The sequence below is a fragment of the Hypomesus transpacificus genome, unplaced genomic scaffold (assembly GCF_021917145.1).
Source record: "Hypomesus transpacificus isolate Combined female unplaced genomic scaffold, fHypTra1 scaffold_221, whole genome shotgun sequence".
In the NCBI taxonomy this organism is placed as follows: domain Eukaryota; kingdom Metazoa; phylum Chordata; class Actinopteri; order Osmeriformes; family Osmeridae; genus Hypomesus; species Hypomesus transpacificus.
Window position 1 is genome coordinate 201943 of NW_025813757.1, and position 27102 is coordinate 229044.

The 27102-nt window shown below is 52.4% G+C and overlaps 2 protein-coding genes and 1 long non-coding RNA gene across 3 annotated transcripts in view; 1 reads left to right on the forward strand and 2 right to left on the reverse strand.

Moving 5' to 3' along the window:
• Positions 1-526: 526 nt before the first annotated feature.
• Positions 527-5286, reverse strand: tmem88b (transmembrane protein 88 b). Its single transcript, XM_047014109.1, has 3 exons — positions 4691-5286; positions 2629-3012; positions 527-808 (listed from the first exon to the last, which is right to left on the reverse strand). Exons 2-3 carry the CDS (start codon positions 3004-3006, stop codon positions 527-529), a joined length of 660 nt encoding a protein of 219 aa, XP_046870065.1. The 5' UTR covers positions 3007-3012; positions 4691-5286.
• LOC124462506 lies at positions 3017-6579 on the forward strand. Its single transcript, XR_006955435.1, has 4 exons — positions 3017-3072; positions 3164-3368; positions 3637-3869; positions 6331-6579. It is a non-coding gene; the product is annotated as an uncharacterized LOC124462506 (long non-coding RNA).
• Positions 6580-7123: 544 nt separating this feature from the next.
• Positions 7124-27102, reverse strand: part of kdm6ba (lysine (K)-specific demethylase 6B, a) — a 39817-nt gene continuing 19838 nt past the window's right edge. The window contains exons 3-23 of the mRNA XM_047014070.1: positions 20742-20824; positions 19226-19351; positions 18899-19022; positions 18579-18674; positions 18211-18460; positions 18005-18082; positions 17608-17772; positions 17102-17266; positions 15270-16892; positions 12727-15167; positions 12356-12479; positions 12015-12120; positions 11507-11819; positions 11343-11411; positions 10973-11121; positions 10690-10804; positions 10295-10482; positions 9756-9897; positions 9346-9472; positions 8999-9169; positions 7124-8776 (exon numbers count right to left, since the gene is read on the reverse strand). Of these exons, the coding sequence (XP_046870026.1) occupies positions 8753-8776; positions 8999-9169; positions 9346-9472; positions 9756-9897; positions 10295-10482; positions 10690-10804; positions 10973-11121; positions 11343-11411; positions 11507-11819; positions 12015-12120; positions 12356-12479; positions 12727-15167; positions 15270-16892; positions 17102-17266; positions 17608-17772; positions 18005-18082; positions 18211-18460; positions 18579-18674; positions 18899-19017 (6465 nt within the window). The 5' untranslated portion in view covers positions 19018-19022; positions 19226-19351; positions 20742-20824 and the 3' untranslated portion in view covers positions 7124-8752. The remainder of the gene's footprint in view (positions 8777-8998; positions 9170-9345; positions 9473-9755; positions 9898-10294; positions 10483-10689; positions 10805-10972; positions 11122-11342; positions 11412-11506; positions 11820-12014; positions 12121-12355; positions 12480-12726; positions 15168-15269; positions 16893-17101; positions 17267-17607; positions 17773-18004; positions 18083-18210; positions 18461-18578; positions 18675-18898; positions 19023-19225; positions 19352-20741; positions 20825-27102) is intronic.

Sequence of the window (27102 nt, forward strand, 5' to 3'; positions counted from 1 at the left end):
TCATATGTTCCAATACTTTTGCTCACGTGACAAATGGGTGGGTTCGAACAAAAAGGTGATATTTTCTAATTTGTGCATCAGATCCTGATGTAAATACCTGGAAATAAAAGCTGAAACGTTGATCTCTGGTTTCACATTCATCGTTTGATGTCAAGCCCAAATGTTTTCAGTCTACAGCAAAAATAAAGGAATTGGCCTCACTGTTCCAATACTTTTGGAGGGCACTGTACATGTGGGTTCATTCAGGTTCAGATAATGTGTTGAGGTAAATATCACAAACATGTTGGTGTATCTGTTGTTGTTAACGTCGTCCGTCCCCCCCCTCTGTTCTCTCGTTTCCTTGTTCTTATTTTCTCCATCTTCCTCCTGTTTTCCCGTTTCCAGTTTCTTTTCCTCCTCCGCCCCCCCGCCCTTTAGACTTTCCTCTTGCTCTTGCATGCACGCATCCTCTCTCTCTCTCTCTCTCTCTCTCTCTCTCTCCTCCTAACCCACTTCCTCTCCTCCTGCCTCTCCCCCCCCCCTCCCCTTACACCCACACCTTGCCCTTCCCTCCCTCCGAACCCCCTCGCCCCCCGCAGCAGCCCCCCCCCAGGCCCCGGTGCTGGGTGGCGGGCAGGTTCTTGTAGACGGCGCGGCTGTAGGGGATGAAACAGAGGCCCAGCTGGAGGTGGCGGGCCAGGCGGCAGTAGGCGGCCAGGGCCAGGACCAGCAGGGGGGTGACCAGGAGGAAGCCCACCACCAGCAGGGCCACACAGCCCCCGTCGCTCAGCAGGTCTGAACAGTACGGGGAGGTCCCGTGGGGCCGCACCTGGGGGGGGGGGGGAGATGGAGGGGAGGGGGGGGACAGAGGCGTTATCATCACTGCGATATCTGTCATTTACAATACACTATGGCTACATGACTGTCCTATGTATTGTCGTAGAAAAGGTTTAATATTTCTTTTGAATGTTTTCCCGTGTGCTGGACGTGTTGGGAGAACCGGAAGAGGACGATCGGAGCGCAGAGGACGATGGAGATGTGGGGAGATGATGATGCGGCGCTGGAGGAATGTGTGTCTGAGGTGAGGACAGACATGGAGCAGATGGACCCGCACGCATCCAAACTGACCCCACTCACGTGCCCCTCCACGGGGTGACTGACAGACATGCTAAGAACACAGCTGTGAGACCTCGTATCATGCGTGTGCTGCACGTGTAGATGGAGGGTTCCATGGTGCGGAACAAGGAGATGAAAGTGTTGGGGGCGGAGGAGGAAGAGAGGTGGAGGGGAGGAGTGGGTTGTCCTTATCTCTGACGTCAGAACGGGGGGAGTGGAGGAGGGATGAGGAGGCCTGAGTAAGGGGGGTGATACGGTGGAGGAGGATAGACACAGAGCGGGAAAAGAGAGGTCAGGAAGAGGCCCTCTAAGGGCTGAGGGTGGGCACACCTTTACCATATCAACGCCCAGACAACTATGTCCATGTTTATTTAAACTGATGGGCGTCTCACCCAAGGCATCATGCTTCTCGTGAGAAGACACGCCAGGCATTCCTAGCTGTGGAGGATTGGGAGTTAGAAGCTCGATTTGGGGTTTGTAGCAGCTCTGTACACTTGACATTACTTTCTATGTTCACCCCTAACAAGGCCGTCAACGTCGACAGCAACGGAGTTCGAATTCCTGGCTGTCAAGCAGAAGGCCAGATCTGTGGGACAGGGAAACTCCCAGAGCCTCAAACGTAAAGCGCTCTCTCTCCTTTTCTCATCTTGCTCTTTTTTTTTTTTCATTTCCCCCCCTCTTTAAAGTCCCAGCTAATCCTCTCCTAATCTGTCACATGGGGTCCTAATTGGGCAGGGAGAAGAGGGGGAGAAGAGGAGGAGGAGGAGGAGGAGAGGGAAAGGAGAAGCCTTGTTTCTGGGCTGAGCCATTAGTGAGGTGACCAGTGGTGCAGTCACCCTGTCACCCATTCACACTCCCTGACCCACTATGACCTGGTGGGTGAACAACTGGGGTCGAAGGAGACCCACTCGGGTCAAAAGAGAAGGTTTGCGCGCATTGAAATGTACACATTTCTTTTCATTGTTTTGACACGGGTGCTAAAGCATCAGTCATCACATTTAGCTATTTGATTTGTCTGATTGTGATGTTGTATTTGTTCCCTAATTCATCTTTAACCCAGGTCACCTTTAAAAGGTCTCAGCTCTGACCGCTCTCCTCTAAGTCTCTCTCTCCCAGATCTGAGAGGAACCCAGGTCTTATCTGATTATCTAACTAAGCACAGGTCTGCCAGGCCAAACCCAGCTCTAATCTGCAGGCAAACTATTCCAAACTCGTGGCCGCAAATTTCACTTTAGGGGAATTTGATCATCCCTTCTCAACCATCTCCAGCACTGCTGGTGTCTGGTCTGTCTGTCCTCCCACTCGGCTGAGTAACTCACCCTTTTACGAGAACTGTCCACCCCCCCCCCCCCCCCCCCCCCAAAGTACACACACACACACAGGTGTCCACTCCACCAGTATATCGCCTCATACCCACTTGTAATAAACACACAATTGAATTACGAGTCTCAAATGCAAACCACAGCCCAGGAATGTTCCAAAGCAAGTCATGTGACCCCCCCCTCCCTTCCCACACCCTTTCCCCTCCTTTACCGTAGAGTGGCAGAGGAACCCGAACATCACCATGACGATGGCGGGGGTGAGAATGAGGCCGAACACCAGTCCGGCCAGGCAGGCGTTGATGGTGGCGATGACGAGGTTCTGGGCGGTGACCAGCACGGAGCACGCCCAGCAGTCCAGCGAGCCCCGCAGCTCCAGGGGCGCGTCGCTCCCCCCGCCCGCGCTCTCTGCCGCCGAGTACGGGGGAGGGACCACCACGCCGGAGGGGAGGGTCCCTACCGGGGCGGTGGAGGCCAGGGAGTTGGAGTGCTGGTGGTGGGCGTGGTGGTGATGGTGGTGGTGGGACAGCTCCTCAGACAGGTCAAGAGCCTGGTGATGAGCCCCCTTCTCCAGGGTGCCACTCATGCTCATGGTGGACTGGAGAGAAGGGAGAGGGAGGGAAAGTGAGGGAGGAAGGCGGAAAGAGGGATTTAACAGGTGAGCCTAATACAATCTCTCCATGCAATTGATACCGCCGTTGTTAAGTACTGTCCCTCATTGTAAGCCATGTCTTCCTCTGCTGTTACAGAGTCCCCGAGTCACAGTTCACACATGAGTCACAGGGTCTTATCGCTGTGGCGACAGGAAGCCAGCCGGCATGTGATGCTGGCCTATCAGCACAGTGACGATGGTTATCTTGACAGCTGACAGGTCCGAAGGGAAGGGGCTTAATTACCATGCGAGCATGTACCAGAGGATGATGATAGAGGAGGATAAGATGGAGAGAGATGAAGGTGAGAGGGCTGCTTCAAAGGATGTTTGTGTGCATGGGGTGTATGTGTGTACATGGGGTGTATGTGTGTGGTTTGGGGAATGTCTCACATCATACTAATCATGCATAAACAATATAAACATGAAGTTTTAGTGTGACCAGTAGCCTGTTATTAAATTCATAGTGAAGCATTCAGAGCTAGGCCTCCCCATCTACAGTGTCACTAGCGTGTAGTGTCACTGGTTAACAGAGAGGTAAACACAGCTGTTAATCTGTCATCTTCCTTCCAGATCCAGACTGAGGGTCCTGTTGGCATGGCCGCCTCGTGTGTGTGTGTGTGTGACAGGATACCCTATCCCTCCCCCCTCCCCCAGCAAGCAAAGCGTCGCCCCCGCCGACCTGAGAACAGTAGCCCTGGGGCAGTCAGCTGCCCTACCCCCCCCTCCCCTCCCTGGCAGACCTCCAGCTCAGACACCAGGCACCCATCACCCCCAGGACTGTCCATCTCTTCTTGGCTGGAACGGTAAGCCAAGGCCCTTCACGATGGATCAACTCTCCACACACTACCCGCCACAACTGTTAGTGTCGTCCTTTCCATTGAGATCCATTCCAAGTATGCCGAGGCGAGTCAAGTATACTAAGAACTGTTGAAGCTGTGTGTGGGTGGTCCTCTATCCCATAATACCCACCAAACTCTGTGGTAAATGTGACGTCAGTGTCAAGAGGTCCTGAGATGCTGCTAGGGGCTGCCTCCTCCATGGTGTTTACTCTGCACGACTCCCTCCTATTGTTTTTAAAGTGTCGTTTCTGGGTGTAATGTCAAGGGGGTTCAGCACTGGTAACCGGGGGAAACGTATTGTGGCGCTCGCTTGAAATACATCTGGTCGCTCCACCCATTCGACTCGCTGTACTCTTGGTTCTAGGAATAACACGTCATTGTTGCTGTAAAAACCCTCTTGTTTTTGTCTCCTGACAAAGTTGGAGTCGCACTCCTTATTCTTATGAAGGAAAGGTAATAAAATGCCTTGGGGCTATTGAGAGAGAACTTAAGTCCCTGGTACAGTCCTGACTGAACATTCTTAGTTTACTCAACACCGCTGAGATTCCATCACTGAGCAGTTCACATGGTTCTATTTAGAGTTCTATTGTTCTATAATTCTATTGTCTGCTGGGACAGACTGCTGCATGCATTCATTGGCAGTCTAAAACTTCAGTCATTAAGTACAAATAACAAACCAGCCACTTGGACTCTCTTTAAAAGTAGGAATTCAGAGTATTTGCACACGCACAGAAGCCTAGCTTGTTGAACTGTGTGTGTGTGGGGGGGGTTGTGGTTTCACTCACATAGTGATGTGGAGACTGGTAGATCTAGCTCTGGTTCTTCCCTCGGTTCTTGCGCCTCTCTCTTCGTCTGGAGTTTGGGGATGAGAACCCACGCTCTCCTGTCAGATGAACTTGATTCTTGATCTCTTCTGTACGGCTTCTCTCCGTCGGGAGTGGATGTAGAGGAACTGCTCTTGCCTCTCCTGACTGCTCTTGTCTCTCCTGACTGCTCTTGTCTCTCCTGACTGCTCTTGTCTCTCCTGACTGCTCTTATCTCTCCTGACTGCTCTTGTCTCTCCTGTGCACGTCAGGTTCTGCTCCTGCTTACTGTGTCGGGAGGTTCTCTCTTCCCTTTGCTTATCTGGTGGCGGTATGCTGGTATGTCGACCTCCCACTGGTCTCTCTCTCTCTCTCTGGTCCGTTGTGGCTTTTCCCCCACCAGATAGTGGCGAGAGCCTCCCTCGTGTGTTCTTGGAAACGTGATGTTGATGTCCGCTCTCTCTCGCTCTCTCTTTAGGACTGTCCCACACCTTTTAAACTCTTAACCTCCTCTTGTCCCTCCTCTGTCTGATACGAGTCTCTCTTTAGAATGATAGATGCCCCTCTCTCTCTCTCTCTCTCCCCCCCCCACTTTCTCTTCACTGCCCTCCCACATCCCCCCCCCAATGCGCGCTTCCCTTAACATATCCAGCATTACTATTACACGCCCTCCCCCCCCCCCTCCCTCCCTGTGTCAGTTGGAGCTGAGTGTTAGGGGCCCATACAAAGGCGGCTGGCCTGATAACTGGACGTGCAGGCAAAGCTGTGCTGAGGGGGGGAGGGGAGGACAGGAAAGGGGGAGATGGTGAGGGAGACGGCGTCTGTGTGCATTCGAGTAGCTTTAGAACAGAACTGATCATGTGTAGTGACCAAAGGGTGACATGAAGAACGAGCCGGAGGTGATAAGGGGCCGGGGGGGGGGGGGGGAGATCACAGGGGCGGTAATTAGTGATTTCTGACCAGATTGTACACTTCTCTTTTCATTTCTCTCCTCTTTGAGCTGGGTGTATTTGTTTACCTATAGATCTCCGCTGGGTATATACTCCCTGACCTGCCCACCGGATAGGGGGGCGGCGGTCCTGGGTGGAGCAGTGGGAGACAAGAAGCTGCATCAGTTATATAACTTATCACCAACTTGGATGACGCTTAGAAGTTTGACATGTAGAAGTTTGTGATTACAGTGGAGAGTTTGGTAATGGGTCGGTAGGATGACTGCAGGGGAGGGGTGGGTGTGTTGTCAGAGGGGACAAATAAGCAAATGAGAAAATAGACTGACTAAAGTCAACCGTGGTTGAATTGTGTTGCAATGTGTAACCAAGCTAGAAACCACCCGTCCAGATAAGTGTACTACTGCTTTGATTTATGTTGTATACATGTGGCATATTTCGGGCGTTCTTAACAAACACACACTGTTCTGGCTTCTGTAGGCCTGGCATCTAGGTGAGGTGGATCGTTCATGAGACAAATATAACTGTCTTTGTGCTCGCTGATCCTGAATATTGAGGGTTTAGGTTGGTTGAGGAGCAGTTCTATGGGCGTATGTGAAGCCCTATGACATTGCGTGTAAAAAGGGCTATATAAATACATTTTGATTTGAATTCTGATTATTCTTCCTTCCTTAGGGAGGAAAACCAAACGGTTTGAGGAAGATTCCACTCGCGTGTTTTTCTGCACGTGTGTGTTTATAAATGGAACCAACTGCCTCTCATTCCACCCACATTCGTCATCACTTGACGGTGGAAGTTGACGTGGAACGGGACTTCCTGTCCTGACAGGAAGCAGGATATCCGCAGGTCTGTCCTGTCCATCCCTCCCCGACCTCTTGGCCCCAGGACATGATGCCATTTTGATGTTTCGTCATGGCCTGCTGGGGACACAGATGACCTTGTCAACTAGGTATAAAATATGACTTTTTACCTGATATACCAAAAATGTAGATGGTAGTCACTGGTTTTTCTAGCTTGTTTGTGTCATTGTCTACTGTTATCATGACTGTAACGTAGCCTGGCTGCTTCCTGTTCAGCCATCTGCTAGTTTCCCCTCCATCCATAGTTTACCTTGGATACACTCTGTGATGAGTCTGTAGGGAAACTACCATCAATAAGTAGCTCACACGTACTTTGAGCAAAAACAAAGGATCTGAATGTGATTCGAGCCAAACATCCACCACAGAGATAGGTTGTTATTGTAGTAGTGTGAGGGTATCGCATAAACAAATATATCTTTCCTCCCCCTCAGTTCTCCACACCCATGATAGTGGGCTTAGAGTCTTGGAGAGGAAGGACAGTGTTTCTGAACGTGCAGTACATATCTTTAAACTCAGTAGTTTTCCCCAGAAAAGCCTCAATGTTTATATTTACTGGCACTGCGACGTTTCACACCAATTACTAAAGTGCGTAACATTAACAGCAGGTGTTGGGTTTATCAAAAGCGTTTATTAATAGTCATAGTAATGTCACACAAATTCACAAAGTGTTTAAGACAAGTCTGGCTCAGTTGGTTGTGTGTATGAGTGAATTCTCTAAAACAGTGCAGTTTTAAGTACATGACGACAAAGAGAAGGAGAAAAGGAAAGGTATATTGCAAGAGGAAAAAAATAATTTTCATCTTAGGAAAGGAGACAGGAGTTTGTTCAAGGAACAGTTAGCACCATCTATCCCATAATCAATATCCATCATATTATAATATCTAAAAAATAAAAAAACATTTAAATCATTTCAAATCTAAAAGCACCTACAGATAAACACAAGCATAACTACACTTTCTGTATCTTCAAGAAATTGTAATTACGTTTTTTTTTTAACTTTCAAAATGAGCATAATTACAGATACAGCATTCCGTTAGTCGTCTCTACGTCCTGTGTGTTCCTAGCATCTAAGGGAAAAGTGGAGTTATATTTATTAAAGATATCATTTATATATACCTGGAGGGGTGAGAGACCAATATGGGGGAGGTAAGCACCAGTGAAACAGCAGCCCCCCCATATACACCCCCCCCCCCTCCTCCTCAACTTTCTAAATTCAAAAATCAGAATCACCATAGAAAACTTTTCAAACTTGTACAACCCTATTCAAAAAGGGGATAGCATTGATATCCAATAAATAGAAAAAAAAACATTTAAATAAAACAAAACATTTACACGTTAAATCCAGGAAAATTATAAATCTGTATTTAGCAAAACAATTGCAAGTATGACACCGTATGAAAATGGTGGTTGGTAGCAAGTATTGAACTGAACACAAGACTTAATGTAGTCTTAGGGAGGCCTGACGCTTGAATCTTTTTCTCCAGAAGAAATAATATAATTCATTTGTAAAAGTTAAAAAAAAAATCTAAAAACAACACAAGATTCGGAAAGACAAAACAAAAATTAAAAAACAAGTCTTTTTAAACCCGTATGTTCTGAAGCATTCCAAACAATTGCATTTTTAAAAATTCTTAATGCTTTAGAAAAATGTTCATATCTCTATTATTAGTATTTTTCATTTCATCTCTAAATACAAGTCACAAGGCCAATGTGGTATATAGCTAGGCGGATCTAGTTTAGAAAACAAAACAATAAATTATCGAGGAAAAACATCACCCCACATAAAATACAAACAGCAATGTACAAATTTCAGTATTCAAGATGACAAAAACAAATCGAACTTAAAACTAAATTCAGAAACAATAGCATGCCGTTGAAACCACTGACTCCCTATGTTTAGTTTGTTCAATGGCAGTGCCAACTGCTGTACATCTTCAAGTCCTCCATAACCAGGTGTCTGGTCTTCTCATGAGCACCATTGAGAGTAAACTGGCATATGATTGGTGGCATTTCTTTTCTTTTTTTAATGTTTTATTTTGTAAACAGTGATGAGGAAACTGGTTTTCAATTGGCTGTAATTGCAAGTATTAGCAGTAGTAGTAAAAAACAACAAAAAAAACTACAAAAACACATTTTAAAAGGAAGCAAAATTAAAATCACCAAAGTAAGAATGTATTTGTCCTGGCTTGCAGGAGTTTTGGTTATGGCTGAGAGGAACTGAATGTGGAGGAGGTCTGTCATCGCGAAGTGGAGGGTGACGCCTACAGGAGAAGACAGAACGTCAGTTAGAAAAGGTGAGTTCAAACACCAGTCAGATTCCTTTCCCTCCCCCCCCCCCAAACAGGACATGTATTTGCGCAGCTGTAAAGACAGGCCAAGTCACACGTCTTAAGGGTAGCTGACAGAAAAAAAATTGGTGCGAATATCTCCTTATTGTGCTTTCATGTTTATCAGTACTGCTGTATGTGTGTTCTCCTCCTCACCAGGTTGAAGCTGTCATATGTGGCCATCAGGTCCTCCATGCGGTACTGCTCCAGCACCACCACGTTGGCCAGGCTGGGACTACGGTGGCGGGCACAGTCCTCACAGTGCACCACGTAGGTCTTCCTACTCCCAGTCTCGCTGGTCACAAACAGCAGGTCGTACACCTCCACCTGGGGGTCGCCACGGAGACAGGACCACAGGCTTGGAACAGGGCACTCATGGAGGTACTTTTTTTAAAAAGAAATTCTGCTATTTCCCTGATACAGTTTTAAAAGCAGCAGAAGAAATGTGTGTAGCAAGTAGCTTTGAGAGGGAGAGGGTGAGAGAAAGAGATGCGTGAACTCACGTCACACTCGTTGCAGTAGTAGGCAGGCTCGTCCTTGACCCTGCTCTGGTAGGAGATCTTCTTCCCCAAGGCCCCCAGCTGGTCCCTCAGGATCTGAATGTGTTTGATGGATTGCAGCAAGCAGTGTCTGGCAGGGGCGGAGGGCAGACATATTAATTTCTTTAATTCAGAATACATGTGACAGCCCCTCTTATTTAAATAATCATAATTGACTTAATTTGTCCTCACTATCGTTTTTAAAATGTCAAAGTTCATTTTCGATTCATTATACGTATAGTCCCAGTTTGCCAGCCATGGATGAAGCTTATTCCTAAAGAGTAATTTAAATAAAGCCACTGCAAAAGTGAAGTCTAGGACTGGGTTTCATCCTTGCCTGGGGGGAAACTGGGCCCCTCATTTTCTGAACTCACTTGATCATCTTGTAGGTGTCGGGGTCGGTGACCTTGACGGTGCGCGCCACGTTCCAGGAGACGTGGATCATGGGGACGATAGACTTGACCCGCTTCACCTCGTTCCACTCAAACCGCTCCAGGGCCAGCTGGTACTGGTAAGCTGCAGGGAGACACAACCGTTGTTAGGGAAGCTGCCATGTACGACTCACCTGGAGACCAATATTTATGTATTTCTCTCTTTTTAGTGGAAGGAGGACATTGCACTATAAGAATGTCATTGTACGAACTAACTTTGTTAAACCGTATACATGACAATAAATATCTTGAACCTGACCCCCCTCGCCATGAGCCAGTTTAACACCATCATATAGGCCCCAGTTTCAAAGACGTGGATTAAGCCTAGTTCTAAAGTAAGAGAGAGATTCAATAAAACCTCCATAACATCCCACTTTAGGACAAGGCTTAATCCATGTCTGGAAACTGGGCCATTATCAGCCCAAGCTCAAACTGCCTAACAACCAAAGTTCTAGAATGTTGTGATTTGAATAGAAACTCACAGTTGAGCGGCCCCACGTTCCAGGCGATGTTGTTGCACCAGCCCACAGCCTGGACCCAGTGGACTGTCCCGGCGTTGATCCAGACCAGGTCCCCGGGCCGCTGGATGAAGCGGTACACGGGGATGTTGGAGCGGTACAGGTCCTCCAGGACCGGCCACCAGGACCCCGTCAGATAGTCCACTCCATGTCTGGGGAGGAGGAGACTGTGAGGACCTCTTCAAGAAGACTCGACGTGTATAGAACTATACTTTATAAACAGTGACGTTAAGTGCTATGCTTTTTGTGTGAGTGTAACATTAATGTATAGTGTTGCCAATGTTCATTCATTTAAATAAAATAAAAGGTTGGCTAATGTATCGAGAGGGCAGCACAGGCCCAATATCTTATAAACTCACTTTTCACAGAAGTCGTTGATGGCGGGCCAGTAGTTCTCGTGCACAGAGAACCACTCACAGTCTCCAGGACCGATGTTGATGTTAACCGAGCAGAAGTTGTTGTTCTCCTGGTGACCTGGAGGAAGAGGAGGATGTTAGGATAACATCTAAAGACCTAACATACTATGCATCTACCATCAAAGCTAACAGTCAGTTGTCAAACTCTCACAGGGAGAGAGAAGGGGAGAGGGAGGGAGAGAGAAGGGGAGAGAGAAGGGAGGAGGGAGGGAGGGAGAGGTCGTACCAGGGGTGCGGCTGCCTGGGACCTTCATGTAGAGCTGGACAGTGTTCATGCCCAGGATGGTGTGTCCCACGTGACTCAGCATGTTGCCGCTGGACGCCACCCGCATGAAGGCTGGTAGCTTCTGCAGCTCCTGTAACTGGGGCTTCCACCTGAGGGACAAGAAACATCAGGTCAGTCTCTCTCAAGATCCATCAATTCAATAAAACAACTAGGATGAAAACCCTTCTCATCAAATACACTTTGAGGAATAATCTGCACTGGGGTCATATCAGTGTGAACAGAGTTTCTGAGAGGTGGACCTAGTCAGAGGGAGTCTTCATGGTGAGTGATCAGTCACAGGACAGAGGGTTCATCAGTAGTCCAAGCTTACCTCTTAGGGTCTGACAGGTCGATGTTAGTCCCAAACTTGATGATCTTCCCCACTGATTTCTGATCGGCGCTAGAGAAGAGAAGAACGACATGATGAATAACACTGACACTGCATGAGTAATGTTCCGGAAGCCCAATTCAACACGTGTGTGTCTCCATCCTTACCTGCCACCGGTAGTCACTCCCTCTTTACACTGCATCTCCAAAATTCCAGGCTGCTTCTTCTCCTTCTGTTCTTCATCCTCCTCCTCCTCGTCGCTGCCCTTGTCCTCCTGCAGGCTCTCCTGGAAGGAGGAGGCCTGGTACTGGGCGTACTTGGCGATGGTGGTGTGGGAGCGGCTGCTCTCGCAGGGCCACGTCTGGCCCCGCCCACTGGCGTCCCAGTTCTCGTCGGCCGGTTGCTGCACCTGCGTCCTCACCTCCACGGCGTGCTCCGCGTTGGCGTCCACCAGGGACTTGGTGGAGAACAGGCCCAGGTCTGAGGAGGAGGAAGAGGCGGGGAGGGAGGGGGAGAGGGAGGGAAAGGCAGAGAGAGTTTGTAGAGGAGACCCCAGGTTAAGATACACAACACACCAGTGTGTCATGAAGGAATCTTGTCTGGAAAAGCAACTTGCCTTGTATTGCGTAGATGAAAAGTAATAAAGTATATATACACATGTGTGTGTGAACTCACTGAGTCGTAGCGAGCCTGCCAGGCCTCTGATGACGGTGACAGGGTTCTTAGGGTCGGTGCAGAACTGCAGCAGCACCGGGGAGAAGGCGTCTCTCTTGCTCTCCAGCTGCAGGGGAACAGAGAAAGTTACACCCTCTACACACCCAGCTCCCTCACAGGGTATCACAGCATCACACAACCATCTTATGGAACATGTCTGATGCAATAAATAAAGGATCAATGGAGGGATTCTGTTCGGTACCTTCTGCTACCACTAGAGGGCAGCACAGGCCCAATATTTTTCTCCGATGAGGGTTGCAGATGTGTGAGAAGGGTGTGGAGAATGTTTGACGCGAACTTACGTAGATGCTCGGGGTGGGAGGGTTGAGTTTCTCTCGGGGGATAGGATCCACAGACATGACGGGTTTCACAGAAAAGGCAGGCAGCAGGTAGGACTCTCTGAACTTTCCCTTCACTCTGGCCCCCCTGGAACAAAACAAGGGCAAGAACAAGACGTTAACAAACGCTCACACCATACCGTCAACAACAATACGTCTTCTTCGGACAAAGTTTAGTCGGGTCTCTTTCTTAATTCCTCCACTTCCTTCACAATATGTGAACCTTCCCCTCAAAATGAACCTTCAGACAGACTTTTGCCATCACCCCTCAAGCCATTATCTCAAAGGTCCTGGTAACCGTCGCGTACCGGTTGCTAATGGCTGGTTCTACTCACTTGCAAGCCCTGATGACCTCGCTGGCAGAGTTCCTGATGTTGATCTCCTCCAGGGGGATCCTCTTCTCCTCCACCTCCGAGGCGATGAACGTCTCGCGGGCTCCGCTCTCCACCTTGATCAGGCGGATCTTCAGCTCCTTGGGCGGCCCGTCCGACAGCGCCTTGAGCTTCAGGAAGTCGTTGGAGCCCAGCGCCGAGCCCGCCGCGTCCGCCTGGTCCTTGGAGGCTGCCCGGTCGACTCCGCTCTGGGACGCCCACTCCGCGTGTTCGCCCTCGCTGGTGGAGCCCTCGACCGCCTCCCTCCTCCTCTTCCTCTCGGCGTCCGAGTGGGCCCGCTCCTTCTCCCTGACCTCCTTGCTCTGGAGGTCCAGATCTCCCAGAATCCGCCTGTCCTTTTTCTCCTTGTGCCGTTTGCTGGAGCTCGAGTGGGAGGAAGAGGAGGAGGAGGAGGAGAACATCTCTCGTTTCTCCCTGTGCTTTTTCTTCCTATCCGTCCTTTCCTCATGCTTCTTGCTGCTGCTGCTACTGCCGCTGCTGCTGCTGTGACTGCTGTGGGTACTCCCATGTTTCTTCTTCTTGGCCTTCTCTCTATCCCTCTCCCTGTCCCGTTCCTTCTCTCTCTCGGGCTTGTGTCTGTCCTCATGTTTGAGCTGGGTCTTGGTCTGGTCTGAGTGGTTCCTGCTGGGCAGAGTCTGGCTGTTGAGGAACACCTCGCAGCTCCGGCCAAGCTCAGCCAGAGACGACTCAGAGATGGTGGTCAGCTTCATCTCTTCTTTAGGCTCCGTCTTGATCGACTCTGTGAGGGAGCAAGACTCCTTTCCTGAGCTCATCCTCCTCTCCTTTCCGTCTTCCCTCCAGTCGTCCGGCTCCTCCACCTTTATCTTCCTGCTCTCTGGCCAGCCAATCGGGGAATGCGGCCGTGACTTCATGGGCGGGACAGCCGAGTTGAAGCTTGGCTGATTGGTCGAGTCGGAGGTCGGGGAGGTGCTCTGCTGCTGCCGGCAGATGTCGGGGCCCAACGAGAGCGAGGAGGAGTACTTGACCCCGACTAGCGCAGAAGGCGGGGGGCGTCCGAACGGCCCTCCTCGGTAGACGTACTTCTGGCTCTCCAGCACGGAGGACGCCAGCGCCCTGCTGTTGACGCCCGTCTGGTGGAGGTGGGGCCTCTGAGGCGGCGGGGAGCAGGACGGCGTGGTCTCCGACTCCTCGTCCTCGTCCTCCGCCTCGCTCTTCCCCTGCTCCGGGATGCCGTACAGCTTGGCCAGGTCGCTGGGACTGTAGTTGGTCCCCGCCGTTCCCGATCCGGCGTCCATGTTCTGTCTGCCGCCGAGGGGGAGGGCGGGTTTGGGACTGCCGCCGCCGTCCTCGTCCTCGTCGTTGAGGGAGGAGGTGCGGCTGCAGGGGGAGGCCAGGGAGCCCTGGCGGCTGAGGACAGGAGGGCTGGAGTGGTCGTCGAGTGACCCAAAGTCCTCCTGGGCTTGCTGCTTGGGCGCCGGGATGAGGTCCGGGGCGCACAGGTAGCTCTTGATGGGCGGCATGGCGCCGGCCTGGAAAGCGGAGACGCCGACGACCGGAGACCTGCCCTGGTCGCCGCCGCCACTGCAGAGCTCCTCCTCCTTTTTGATGGACTCGTCCAGCATGGCCATGATGTTGGCGAGGCCGTCGGGCAGCAGGGTGGACATGTCTGAGGGCTCCTCCTCAAACTGGGCGCTGTCCGAGTCCCCGCTGGAGCTGTTGGTGCTGCTGCCCAGGCTGCCGAGCCCTCCGCTGGGCATGCGCTTCTGGAGGAGGCCCCCCGTGGTGCTGGAGGCGGTGCCGGAGCACAGGGCGTCTCTGGGGAAGGCCTGGAAGAGCTTCGGGGGGCCGAGGGCCCCGCCCTCCGGGCTGCCTCTCTCACTTTTGGGTGGTAGACCTTGCGCCGTGGTCTGGTGGGGGTTGGAGGAGGGGGCAGGGCTGGGGTAGGAGGGCTGGGTCATCCCTGAGGTACTTTTTGAGGGGGGATTGGGGCCTACGTTGTTGCCCCCCCACATCTCTCTCTGCCTCTGCTTCTCCCTGGCGTACTCGGTCTGGGGGGTGAGCGGGGGGGGACAGAGTCTTTCCAAGGGGGTTGGGGGAGGTTGGATCCCTGCGGCCTGGACTGAAGGACAAGGGGGCACACCTCCCCGGCTCAGCCAGGGGTAAGGGGGCGAGGACTGGGTCGAGGGTGGAGGATTGGAGTTGGTGACGGAGGAGAGACATGGAGGTTGGGGCGTGGAGGATGACGACGACGACATTGAAGACGGCAAAGTTCTGTTTGACAGGAGTCTTTCCAAACTCTCGATGGCGCTCTCCTCTCTTCCTTTCCTCGTCATCTCCTCCTCCTTCATCTTCCTCTCCATTCTCCTCTTTCGCTCCTCCTCTTTTCTCTCGCACTCCCTTCGTTTCTTCCTCTCCTCTTCCTGTTTCTCCCACTCTCTCCGCTTCCTCCTCTCCTCCTCTTGCCTTTCCCACTCCCGCTTTCTCTTCTTCTCCTCCTCCTGTCTCTCCCACTCCCTCCTCCTCTTCCTCTCTTCCTCCTCCTCCCTCCTCTTCCTCTGCTCCTTCTCTCTCTCCCAGTCTCTCCTCCTCTCCTCTGCCTGCATGTGGCCCTCTAACTCTGCATCCAGTTTATCCAAAGCTTCTTCTATCGACTGGGTTACGGGGGCGGGGGGCTGGGGGGCAGGGTGAGAGTAGCCCTGAACAGAGGGGCTCGGTTGGGGGCCGAGTCTGGAGAAGGTAGGGTTTGTGGAAGGCTGCGTGCCGGAGTGGTGTGGGGCAGGTGGGTGCATGGGGCGATGGAGGGGGGAGCTGGTCACGGCTGGGGCAGGTGGGTGCATGGGGCGATGGAGGGGGGAGCTGGTCACGGCTGGGGCAGGCGGGTGCATGGGGCGATGGAGGGGGGAGCTGGTCACGGCTGGGGCAGGTGGGTGCACGGGGCGATGGAGGGGGGAGCTGGTCACGGCTGGGGCAGGTGGGTGCATGGGGCGATGGAGGGGGGAGCTGGTCACGGCGAGGGCAGGGTTGGACGCCCTGCTGGTGATGACACTCTCTCCAGTCCTTCCCAGGCCTAATGACGAAGACGAGGGTGCCGAGGACGTCTGGTAGCGCTCCAGGTCGGATCGTCCATAGTAGGACTTCCCCTGTGTGGGCTGGTGGTTGCTGGGGGGCTGCTGGGGCCTGGGGGCCTGAGAGGGAGGCAGGCTGCCTAGACCCAGGTGGGCTCCCTGATAGCCTGGGTGCAGGAGGGCATCCAGGGAGGAGGGGGTGGTGGTTTGGGGCCCTCTCCAGGGGCTGCTGCTGTTGACTGCAGAGCAGACAGCAGGGGGTGCTGTGGTCAATGTAGAGATGGAAGGTCCAGAAATGATACCACCGGAACTGTGGGCGTTGGAGTTGGCGAAACGATTCACAGAACAGGGAGGCTGGGAAACGGGTGGGTTCTGGGTGATGACAGGGGTCCGAGTGGAAGCCGGGAGGCCGTGGGGAAGGGGGCTCGGGTACTGATGATGCTGGCTCTGGGATGGGGCTGGAGCCCGGTTCTCCTGTTGGTTCTGGTTGTGGCTCTGCTGCCCCTGAGGTGCTGAGCCGGGGACCCTGTAGTGACCAGACTCCATGTTATGATGGTGGCCTGGCCTGCCCTGGTTGGGGTGTCTCCAGACCTGATGTTGGGCCTGGTTCTGGGCCTGGCTGTGCAGCTGAGGTACTGAGGACGAGCTGGCAGGAGGGGGGCCCTGCAGCCCTGGGTGGGGCTGGAACTGGGGATGGCTGTAAGGCACGCCGGTCGGGTTTGCTGGTGAGGGCTGGGGGTGAGGGTGGGCGTGAGGGTGTTCTCGGTCCCCCCTGGAGGGGTGTGGAGGGGGCTGGATGCGGCCCCCCTGGTTGGGCCCCCTCTGAGGCGGTGCGGCCCTGGGCTCCACACGCGGGGGGGCTGAGACTGGCTTGTTGGGGTGGGGGTAGGAGGAAGGGTGGTGCTGGTTGTGAAGGGATTGATTGAGAGCCTGAGGTTGGAAGGGAGCTTTGTGGGGTGGGGGGGCGCCACGCCCCTGCTGGGGGTAACCCCCAGGGGATGATGTGGGGGTGAGGGGCGAGGGGGCGGAGGGTTGGAGGGGCTTGTGGGTGTAGCCACCGCCCATGCCTGGCTTGCCAGAGTCCTGGAAGAAGACAAAAAGAAAGTATTAGAACCCGGGAACTCAGTCCACTTTATATGGACAAAACACAAAGCCCCACTGTAGAAGACTGAGCTGCTTAATAAAGCCTTTTCTACAGGCGATATCACAAGAGGGCTTCACATATACCCATAGAACTGCACCTAAACCAAGCTAAAACCCTCAAAGAAGACAAGGTGCTGGAGCTGTCTTACGGTTCTGACCTGGAACTCCAGGGAGGGGTTCTTGCGTTCGGGCTGGGGCCAGGGGGCATTGGCCTTGTGTATGGGGTTCCAGAAAGTGGGCTTGGGAGGGGGGTAGCTGGGCTGCAGGGGGGGCTGGCTGGCACCAGAGAACCTCTGCATCCCTGGATGAGGTACCTGGAGAGGAGAGCAGAGTTAACAGTAATTAACCATGTCAATGCTCATACGAGACCCAATAATGATGCTAGCATAAGTTGAAGTTGTACATTTAGTCGTTCAGTAGACGTACAGGGACATTCCCCCCAAGGCAAGTAGGGTGAAGTGCCTTGGCCAAGGACACGTCACTTAGCACGGCCGGGAATCGAACCGGCAACCTTCTGATTAATAACCCGATTACCTAACCCCTCAGCCATCTGACTTAGTTAACAATAGTTGCAATCACAGGAAGTCTAAACCAGGTCCATTCTTTTAGCTTTCGTATCCACACAGCAGAGTACGGCTGGACGGAGGGCACCAACCTGGTCTGAGCTCCTCTTCCTCTTGCTGGGGCTGGGGCAGTCGTCTCCTGGGCGCGACGAGGGGTGCAGCGGGGCGTGCTGAATGACCGAGTGCTCCCCCAGAGGCGGGGCCGGCCTCTTCAGCTGACCCCCCATCATCTTCCCTGGGTAGCCCCTCTGCTGGCCCTGGGGGGACACACGGGGACACACATGAAAGGCCACCTCACACAGCTCCAGGTGAGATGCACACCAGCTGTTGGTTCTCGCTTTCTGACCCATGTTTCTTTGACAGAACGTGGGTTGTTTTAGTTTGGCAATTAGTCTGTATACTGTGGGCTCAGGTCATGTGACGTGTGTCATGTGACATGTGTCATGTGACATGTGTCCTGGATGTGAGAGGAGAGAGAGAGGGGCCTACCTGCTGCACCTGCGCCCACAGCTCATCTCCCAGGGAGGGCGGAGCCCTGGAGATATGCTGCTCCTGAGGTCCCCCGTACTGATGGAGAGAGGAGAGAGAGGAAGAGAGCGGGAGACAGATGATTACATCTCTCCTGACAACGACCTTCACTTCCCTTCAATTCCCGGTCGACCGATCGTCGCCGTGCTCCGCCCCTTTTCCCTTACCTTCAGCAGCTGATTGGGTCTGCCGGGGGGGTGATGGGGGGCGGGGGGAGGTCCCGGGTTGTAGCCGTTGTGCAGGCGAGGCGCGTGGTCGCCGGGCAAGGGTCCGGGTCCCGAGGGAGGGTGGGACTCGTACAGCTGCTCCCAGACGCGGTGGGGAGGGGGGGGAGGCCTCTGGGCTGCCTCCCTCTGGAGGGCAGGGAGCATGGCCGGGGACAGGTCCAGCTTCTCTCCCCCACGCGCCTGCATGGGACTGGGCAGAGACACACACACACACAGGGGGAGGCTCAGATAACATTACAACTACAAATACCACAGACAAACACTAGGCTTGACTGCTTGTGTGGGTGTTCGTCTAGTTCTGCACTCACCCATTATTGTAGTATTTACTGGGATGGTTCAGTCCACCCATGTGATTGGGTGGGAGGTGGGGAATGAGCTGGTGTTGATTGATACCTGGCGAACACCTGGTAGAGAGAGGGGGGGAGAGTCATTCGACCTGCAAGCCTCCAAAAACTTGTGTTGACTTCAAACGGAATTTTTCTTAGTTTGAATGTACCCAAAGATTACAGTTAAGCTTCTTTTTGAGGACGTGTGCAAACGGGGGGAGGTTTGCCCTCTGCGTGTTTGTGTGTGTGTGTGCATCTGAGTGTGTGTGTGTGTGTGGTGGTTGCCGTGGAGACGGGCCTACCTGGCAGGTGGCGCCCAGGTGCGGCCGCCCACGGGAGCCCATGGTCCCCGACTGAGTCCGTCCAGAGGGAAGGAGTCCCGTGTGCCACGCCCGCCAAACTGCTCTACCGCGTGATGCATCCAGCCTGGGGTCGCCACGGGAGACAAGGATCAGTCAGACAGCACACACACACACAGGAAACCGCACACTTCTCTCTCACACACCAATCAACAGAGTAAGCAGCATTGCACAGAACAACAAATAAGGTCACAAGAGACAGCACCGTGTCACACACACACACAGACCCCACCCAAGTGCCCAGACAGCAGCCAGATGGCTGGTACCCACCACAGTAGCTGTGTGTGTGAAGCCCTCCACTGCAGAACAGAGAAGGCCACCCTCCCAACACAGAGCAGGGAGCGTCTGCAAGTCTGCCTGTCTGGCTACAGCACCAAGGAACGACAAGCCTGTTGGCTGGAGAGGAGGGAAGAGGGAGGGAAGGAGGGAGGGATGTAGAAAAGTCAATACATGCCAGTGGGCCTTCCATTATACAGTTGAGACTAGGCAGGAGATCAGGACTGCAGAACTGACTGATGGAGGGAGGGAGAGAGGGATGGAAAGAAACGAGACAGATGGAAGAAAAACAACAAAACAAGACCCCAGATACCGCAGGATGTAGAAACAGAAACTCTTTATCCCTCTCTATACAGACACGAATAATCTTTCTCCTGTGTGTGTGTATGTGTGTGTGTGTGGGCGAAAATCTTTTGTTGCATCAGAGTGTAAACCATGAGGCTGGTCGGATGCCGTCTTTGTCTGCTCTGCTGCAGGGGCGCCTCAGGGCCCCTAGGGGGCGATGGCGAGCTTGAAGCTGACTAGCAGGATTACTAGCCGAGCACAGATGGCTCCTCTAGGAGTTCACCCGTCAGAGGAGGGCACGGAGGTTACGGTAATCCTCGACGGGGGCCTCCTGATAAGAGCCGACAGAGGGAGAGACACGACTGGACACACGCCAACTGCGTGTGCGTGTTTCAGGCCAAGTGTACAGGTTGGGCGTGCGTCGAGCCAATTGTGTGCGTTTGTGTGTGGGCATATGTGTATTGTGTGTGTGTGGAGTGGATCCACTGGTTTAATCTCATTACAGCAGGCGTGATAGAGAGGGGGAAGGGACTAGAACAGACGGTCTGAGGAGGATGGGAGGATAGATTAAGAGGAGATTCTTTAGAGGAGGGAGGGGGAACAGACTGGGTATCTCTCACACACACACACACACACACACACACCTTCCCACACATCAAAAAGATCCGCACAAAGGATCAGTGGAGAAATACATCAAAAAGGCCTGACAGATAGTCTTACACACACTCAAACAAAGAGACTCAATACAAAAGAGACTCCTGCCAAAACCAAACACACACCACACAAACACACACTGGGATGATCCAGTCTTGCTCAGCAGAATGCTCCCAGTTGGAGATCCTAAATTAGCAGTGCTTGTGCGCACGGCCTCCCACACAACTGTCTCTTCATCCTCCCTCTCTACTGTCATCCCTCCCTCCCTCCATATAGCCTGGCAGGGAGGGTATTTTGGGTGTTCCACTTTTAGATTTCAGAGGGACGGAAATAAACCCTCCTGGTGTGTGTGATCCTGATACAGCATCCAGACACCACTGGCATGTAAAGATAGACTCACACACACACACACACACACACACACACACACACTCACACCAGGCAGACCTAGTGACTGTCATAAACAGCCTCCTTAAACGGACTGCTCCAAGACAATTCCCATGGATGAATGCAGACACACACACACAATGACAGACAGAAACAGAGAGACAAGAAAACAATCTTTTCTTACCTTAAAGTTTAGCACCTTATGAAGATTCACAGTCTTGAGTCTCAGCTTCTGCTGTCAGTCATCTCTCTGGGGCTGCCTCAACCCTGAGAGAGGGAACAGGGGGAGAAGGAGAGAGGGAAGGAGGGAGAAGGAGAGAGGGAACAGGGGGAGAAGGAGAGAGGGAAGGAGGGAGAAGGAGAGAGGGAACGGGGAGAAGGAGAGAGGGAAGGAGGGAGAGGGAGAGAGGGAAGGAGGGAGAAGGAGAGAGGGAAGGAGGGAGAAGGAGAGAGGGAAGGAGGGAGAAGGAGAGAGGGAACAGGGGGAGAAGGAGAGAGGGAAGGAGGGAGAAGGAGAGAGGGAAGGAGGGAGAAGGAGAGAGGGAAGGAGGGAGAAGGAGAGAGGGAAGGAGGGAGATATTTAATTTCAAGCAATCACACAGCAGGTATCAGATGTACCGGGAGAGGTTCTCCACGTGTCTACAGAATGCTACAAAACTGGGCTGGGTTTGAAATCATCTTTTCCAAACAGGAAGTTTGAACAGTTCATTTTCCCACACGTGTTTTTAAGCTTCCTGTCAAAGAGCTCAGTGTTACTGAAGTGCAGCTATCAGTATGACTCGGGCAAGCCTCTCTCCCACATGCTGACTATAGGAGACTGGCGGAGCAGAGGAGAGAAAGAGTCACCCCCTTTCCTCTCACCATCTCTCTCTCCCGAGTCGACACGCAGCCAAGGTGTGTGGGGGGGGGGGGGGGGGGGGGTTTAGGTGAACAAGGTTGGGGGCCACACACACACACAATAGCAGGTCTGCTAGCCTAACAGCCTTTATGCAGCACTGAAAACGTGCATGGGAAGAGAATGGAGAGTTAAGTCAACTACCACATGTACAGGAGAAAGAGCGAGCGAGAGCAAGAGAGGTCAGACCGTGTAGGTTGCAATTAGTTGTGTTTTATAGAGGGTGTGTTTGTTGTTGCGTTGCCGGGACCTGACCAACAGCCGTCTATTTCGGTAACCACGCTTGACGATGGGGAGAAGACGACCTGATCCAGAGACACGATCCGTGTGAGAAACGAAACTTTCGTTGACACACAACGTGTGTCACACAATGTGACAACAGCGCCAAGCTAACTAAACACGCGCGCTCAGCACACTGTATCTGTCCGCTGTATCCGTTACCCCCGGTTACACAGCGGGATTAAATGCAGTTATCTGAGCTTCGTGTGTGAAGCCAAGATAGAGATGTGTGTGTGTGTGTGAGAGAGTGAGTGAGAGGTAGAGAGAAAGAGAGAGAGACATAGGGAGAGAGAGAGGTAGAGAGAGAGAGAGTACTGTATTTCAGAGTATATCCGGGGTGGCTAGGTCAGGGAAACCCCCAGCCTAAGACAGTGAGTCAGCACAGGAGAAAGGGCTTACCCCAAATACGGGGCTTAACCCTCCCCCCACTCCCCCCCCATGGGACGTCACTTAAAGTAATGTAAGGTGACGGGGGGGGGGGGGGCGTGTCACCAGTGATGACATCACAGGGAATTTCTCAGAGCGCCCTTCGCCGCGTCATGGCTGCTGGTGGGCGGGCTGTTTTGAAACAACCAACAGGAAGTCTCCGGGGGAAGTTTTACAGTGAAGAGAGGAATCGTCGACTACCAAATAATACCGACGCGACGTGCGGTCGTTGTGGAGTAACCCTTCTCCTTCCCGTTGATGTAGTGATGATGAGAAGGATGGGGTCAATGAGGGCGATTTGACACACGACTGAGCATTCACATCACTCACTTCATGAACTCCCTCAATACACCAAATATCACGACACGATAATAGATTTATGTAACCATCATCTATTTTTGGTGGGGGTTGACAATGTGTGTCACCATGTCACCATGCCCCCCCACAGCTGTCTAGATCAGTGAAATCCCCCTCGCTTAGGACATCAAAGGCCTCTTCCTGTCACCACCCCTGTCGCCCTGGTTACCGCAGCATTCTGAGGAGAGGGGGAGGGCAGAGCTCTGTCTGTCTGGAGGAGGACTGGCTGGGTGGGGGATTGCCATGACAACCGGCGCTAAATCACAACATCCACCGAATAGGATCTTGAAGCATCTTGATGCTTGGCCATGTTTCAATGTTTACTTAAGTCTCACTGATGAATCCAGATGTTTGTCCGTCACCAAGGCAACACCATAAGAGAGTCGAGGCAGATGAGGACAACGAGATGTCTCGAACATGGACCCTTTCCTCTCACACAGGGGGCGGGGCAAACACACAGTGAAAAATAGACTGTTGAGAGTAGTCTGAGAGGTACAGGAAGGGAGAGAAGGAGGAATAAGAAGATAGGAGGAAGAGAGAGAAAATGACCAGAACAGACAGCATTCAGTGCCTGATTAGGGCTGACAGGTAAGAGAGAGATTTGATCACATAAGAGAAAGATGGACAGAATGCTCCGGAGTGTCTGGTGGAGGCTTTCTCTCCAATCTCTCTCCCCCAGTCTTTCCCTCAAGCTCTCTCCCTCAATCTCTCTCTCCCCCAGTCTCTCTCTCCCCCAGTCTCTCTGTCCCCCAGTCTCTCTCTCCCCCAGTCTCTCCCCCAGTCTCTCTCTCCCCCAGTCTTTCCCTCAAGCTCTCTCCCTCAATCTCTCTCTCCCCCAGTCTCTCTCTCCCCCAGTCTCTCTCTCCCCCAGTCTCTCTTTCTGCCCCAGTCTCTCTCTCCCCCAGTCTCTCTCTCCCCCAGTCTCTCTCTCCCCCAGTCTCTCTCTCCCCCAGTCTCTCTCTCCCCCAGTCTCTCTCTCCCCCAGTCTCTCTCTCCCCCAGTCTTTCCCTCAAGCTCTCTCCCTCAATCTCTCTCTCCCCCAGTCTCTCTCTCCCCCAGTCTCTCTCTCCCCCAGTCTCTCTCTCCCCCAGTCTCTCTCTCCCCCAGTCTCTCTCTCCCCCAGTCTCTCTTTCTACCTCAGTCTCTCTCTCCCCCAGTCTCTCTCTCCCCCAGTCTCTCTCTCCCCCAGTCTCTCTTTCTGCCTCAGTCTCCCCGTCTCTCCCTATCTGATGCTGCCACTGATAAGGATCTCGCTCCAGAGGAAACAACGTCAAACACGCCTGCTTCTACCTCCCCATGGCTGGCTGCCGGTGTTTGGTTTGCTTGTCTTTCCAGCATCACACATGACGCATGCACAAAAACATAGAGCTGGTGTTGCAAGCAGTGGTAGAGGACTGCTTCAGTCAGAATACAGAGTGTGTGTATGTGTAGAAAGGGGTGGGGGAGTAGGGTCAGTTCAGGACACAGCTAGCTCTCCTCATTCTCTTCCTCCACTCTGGCCAACTTCTCTCCAGCTCTCTGTTTGACCTCGTTTATATCAGTTATATCAGTGCGAGTTTGTGTCTCTCGACCCAGTCATCTGAAACTTCTCCTTTTTGGCCAAACTCTGCTGAAACTGTTCTGATCTGCTGGCAGTTAGAAGGATGTAGATGGAAACACAGCAGCTGACAGCAAAATGTCCCATATTCAGCACTCTTTCTGTTGCCTCTAACTGCCTTCACACCTGGGTTGGAGACCTCAATCTCAGATCAGTGTGTGTGTGTCCGTTTGTGTGTGTGTATGTCCGTTATGCTTTCTGACTCAACAAACCGCAAGCTCACACGTGCCGTGTGTGTGTGTGTGTGGGTCTGTGTGTGTGTGTGTGTGTGTGAGACATTGACAAAAGTAGAAGAGAGAGGAGGCTTGGCCGAGTGCAGACAGGAAGCTGCCGTCACAAGCACAGGAAGAAGGCCTCTCTGGGAGGGTGGGGGTGCCTGAGGGCGGAGGAGGAGGAGGAGGAGGGGAAGGGGCTGACTCTTCCTGTGGAGCAAAAAGGATGTGGGTGAAAAGGAAAGTGATATTGATCGACAGACACAGCACTTGTGAAAGAAATATGCCTAAATATGAACAAAAGTCGCTTTACGGCGAGTTGCTTTTCAGTCTCAAAATAGCTGTTGGTCGTGAGGTAACAGGATGAAGCAGGAGGTCCCCCTGAATATGGAGGGTTTGTCACCTGGCAACCAAGACAGTTTGGCATCAGAAACCAGGCTGTGTGTTGTGCAAGTTCCTCTTCCACTCAGCCGAGCCAGTGCCCTCATCAGAGGGGTGACTTCAGAGAAAGAGTGACGAGCTGCTTTTACAAAAAAAAGCGGTGTGATCTCAAAAGTCAGTCAAAGAGATTGTGATCCTCAAAGTATGTTGTGTTACAATCTGAATATCAACATGTTTTTCTGAGATATTCGGAATCAACGTGTTTGTTTTTCACTTAGTACCGGCACAACATTAAAGTCCCTCTCACTTTCCACTGTTCCGCTCAATCAAAACCCCAAAACAATCTTTCGTTTCTCAGAAAGACAGAGACAAACGATATGAGAGCAGCACACGGTGACACAGTCTCTTTCTGGGAAAGACGAAACATCTCAAAACTTAGCAAGAACACGCTACCCCCCCAAACCCCCCCCCCCCCCCCTACACACACACGCCACGCATTTCCAATGCCCCTTCCCAGAATTGAGACAGACACACACCTGTGTCTCTGCATTTACCCCAAACACTCACAAACTAGAACAGAGAAGAGACTCTGTTCCCTTGACAACGGTTGCTGTGGAGTCGCTCGCGTCGGCAAGGCTGTGTTATAGAGGTGGATTCAGATGGATAGAGAGATAGAGGTAGAAAGAGAGGAGGAATGATTGAGGGGAAAGTAACTCATGCGCCCCCCCCCTCCCACCCCCCACAAGTCATACAAGTGTCTGATTCACCAAAAGGAGTAGGCAGTGTTCGCCATCTTCCCTGCTGATCAACAACAACAACATCAAGACTAACTAGTCAGCAGAGGAGGAGATCATCACAATACACCCGGAACTTCAGAGGAGCATGTTCCCTCCCTCCCTCCCCCCCTCCCTCCCTCCCTCCCTCCCTCCAGTCACCGGGTGTTCTTCCTCCCTGCACGTGGAGGACAAGTGGCGGGTGGGGGGGCTCCAGCTGTTCATACGAGGACGGTAATCGTGCCATGTCCGAGGAGAGGAGGCTGGGAGCGGTGACGCACATCTGCCATCCCTGCCATGGCAGACTGCTCGCTCCGTTTGGATTCAACAACAAGGTGCTTGTTTACCGATCTGCTAAATACCTGCATCACTTGCCCCCCTCCCGCCTCCTCTCTCCAACAGATATTTGTGTTGATACATTTCTCCTCAGTAGCCCCCCTCCCCCCTGTTCCAGCTCAGGCTGCGTTCGCCTCTCATACAGTCCACCAGTGAAGGAGGAGGAAAAGCTAGTCATGGGGTGACGTGGGGACAAACAGACGGGCAGAAAAAGTGAATTCCTTCCTCGTGTGTGTTTCGGGTGCGTGAGTCACACACACACACATGTTTACGCCCCTCCCTTTCACTACTGCATCATCAGTGGCACCATGCCAGTGAACACTGAGAAAAGTGACTCTCATATTAGAGCTCTCGCATCCAAAACAGGAACTACACAACCCACCAGACAGTCCAGTGTGGCTGCCTCCGTCGTTAGAGATGAGTATTCCAATGTTCCAACGTTCTAGAAGCTTAACACGCAAAAGTGGAATACCACACGTGTATGACTAAGCTGTGCTCCTCTCAGACACACTTCCTGTAAATCTCCTTACAGACTAAATAAAACACTTGACTTGAAAACAGAAGCTTCTGGAAAACAGTGGTTGCTTTCAACATCCAAATCCCTTATATAACCCTGACCATGCGGTTTGTGACACACACACACACACACACACAATCTCACGATTCCGAGACATTCAAGTTGCGAATCTAAGAACGGGAAAACCTGAACAACGTGTAAGTGTGTCACACTCTCTCTCTCTCGCACACGCACACAAACAGTTTCATCATCTCCCTCAAAAGGCTGAGTGGGTGTTTGATGATTAGAGCTCAAACCAGCCCACTGCCCCACATTACTCATGCCACTCACACACCCTTTTCCTTACACCACACTTTCACACCCATCCTTTACACACACAAGCCACACCTGTCGCTACGATCCATCATTCTCTCACCCCCACACCGCAGCTACATACAGCACCTGTCCACGGGGACGAACATCAAACGTATCACAACACAAGCGTCAAACGACCCCGCTAGTCACCTTTTGTCCGTCTCCACACACCAGACAAAAGGTAATCGTTCTACATTTCGATATATTTGTATCGGGTTCCTTTTTTTTTCCTTCTCAATACTATGACTCAATTAAACCATCGTTTTTCAGTCAACTGTTTTACTCTCACTACCCCCCCCCAAAAAAAGTGTCGTACTGCTTTAATGACATGCTTCGTGATCGTCATCGTAGTAGACTGGGCGGCGATTGTTCATTCACTCGCGTCTGGAATCATGGGACTAACGGGGGCGGGTGATTC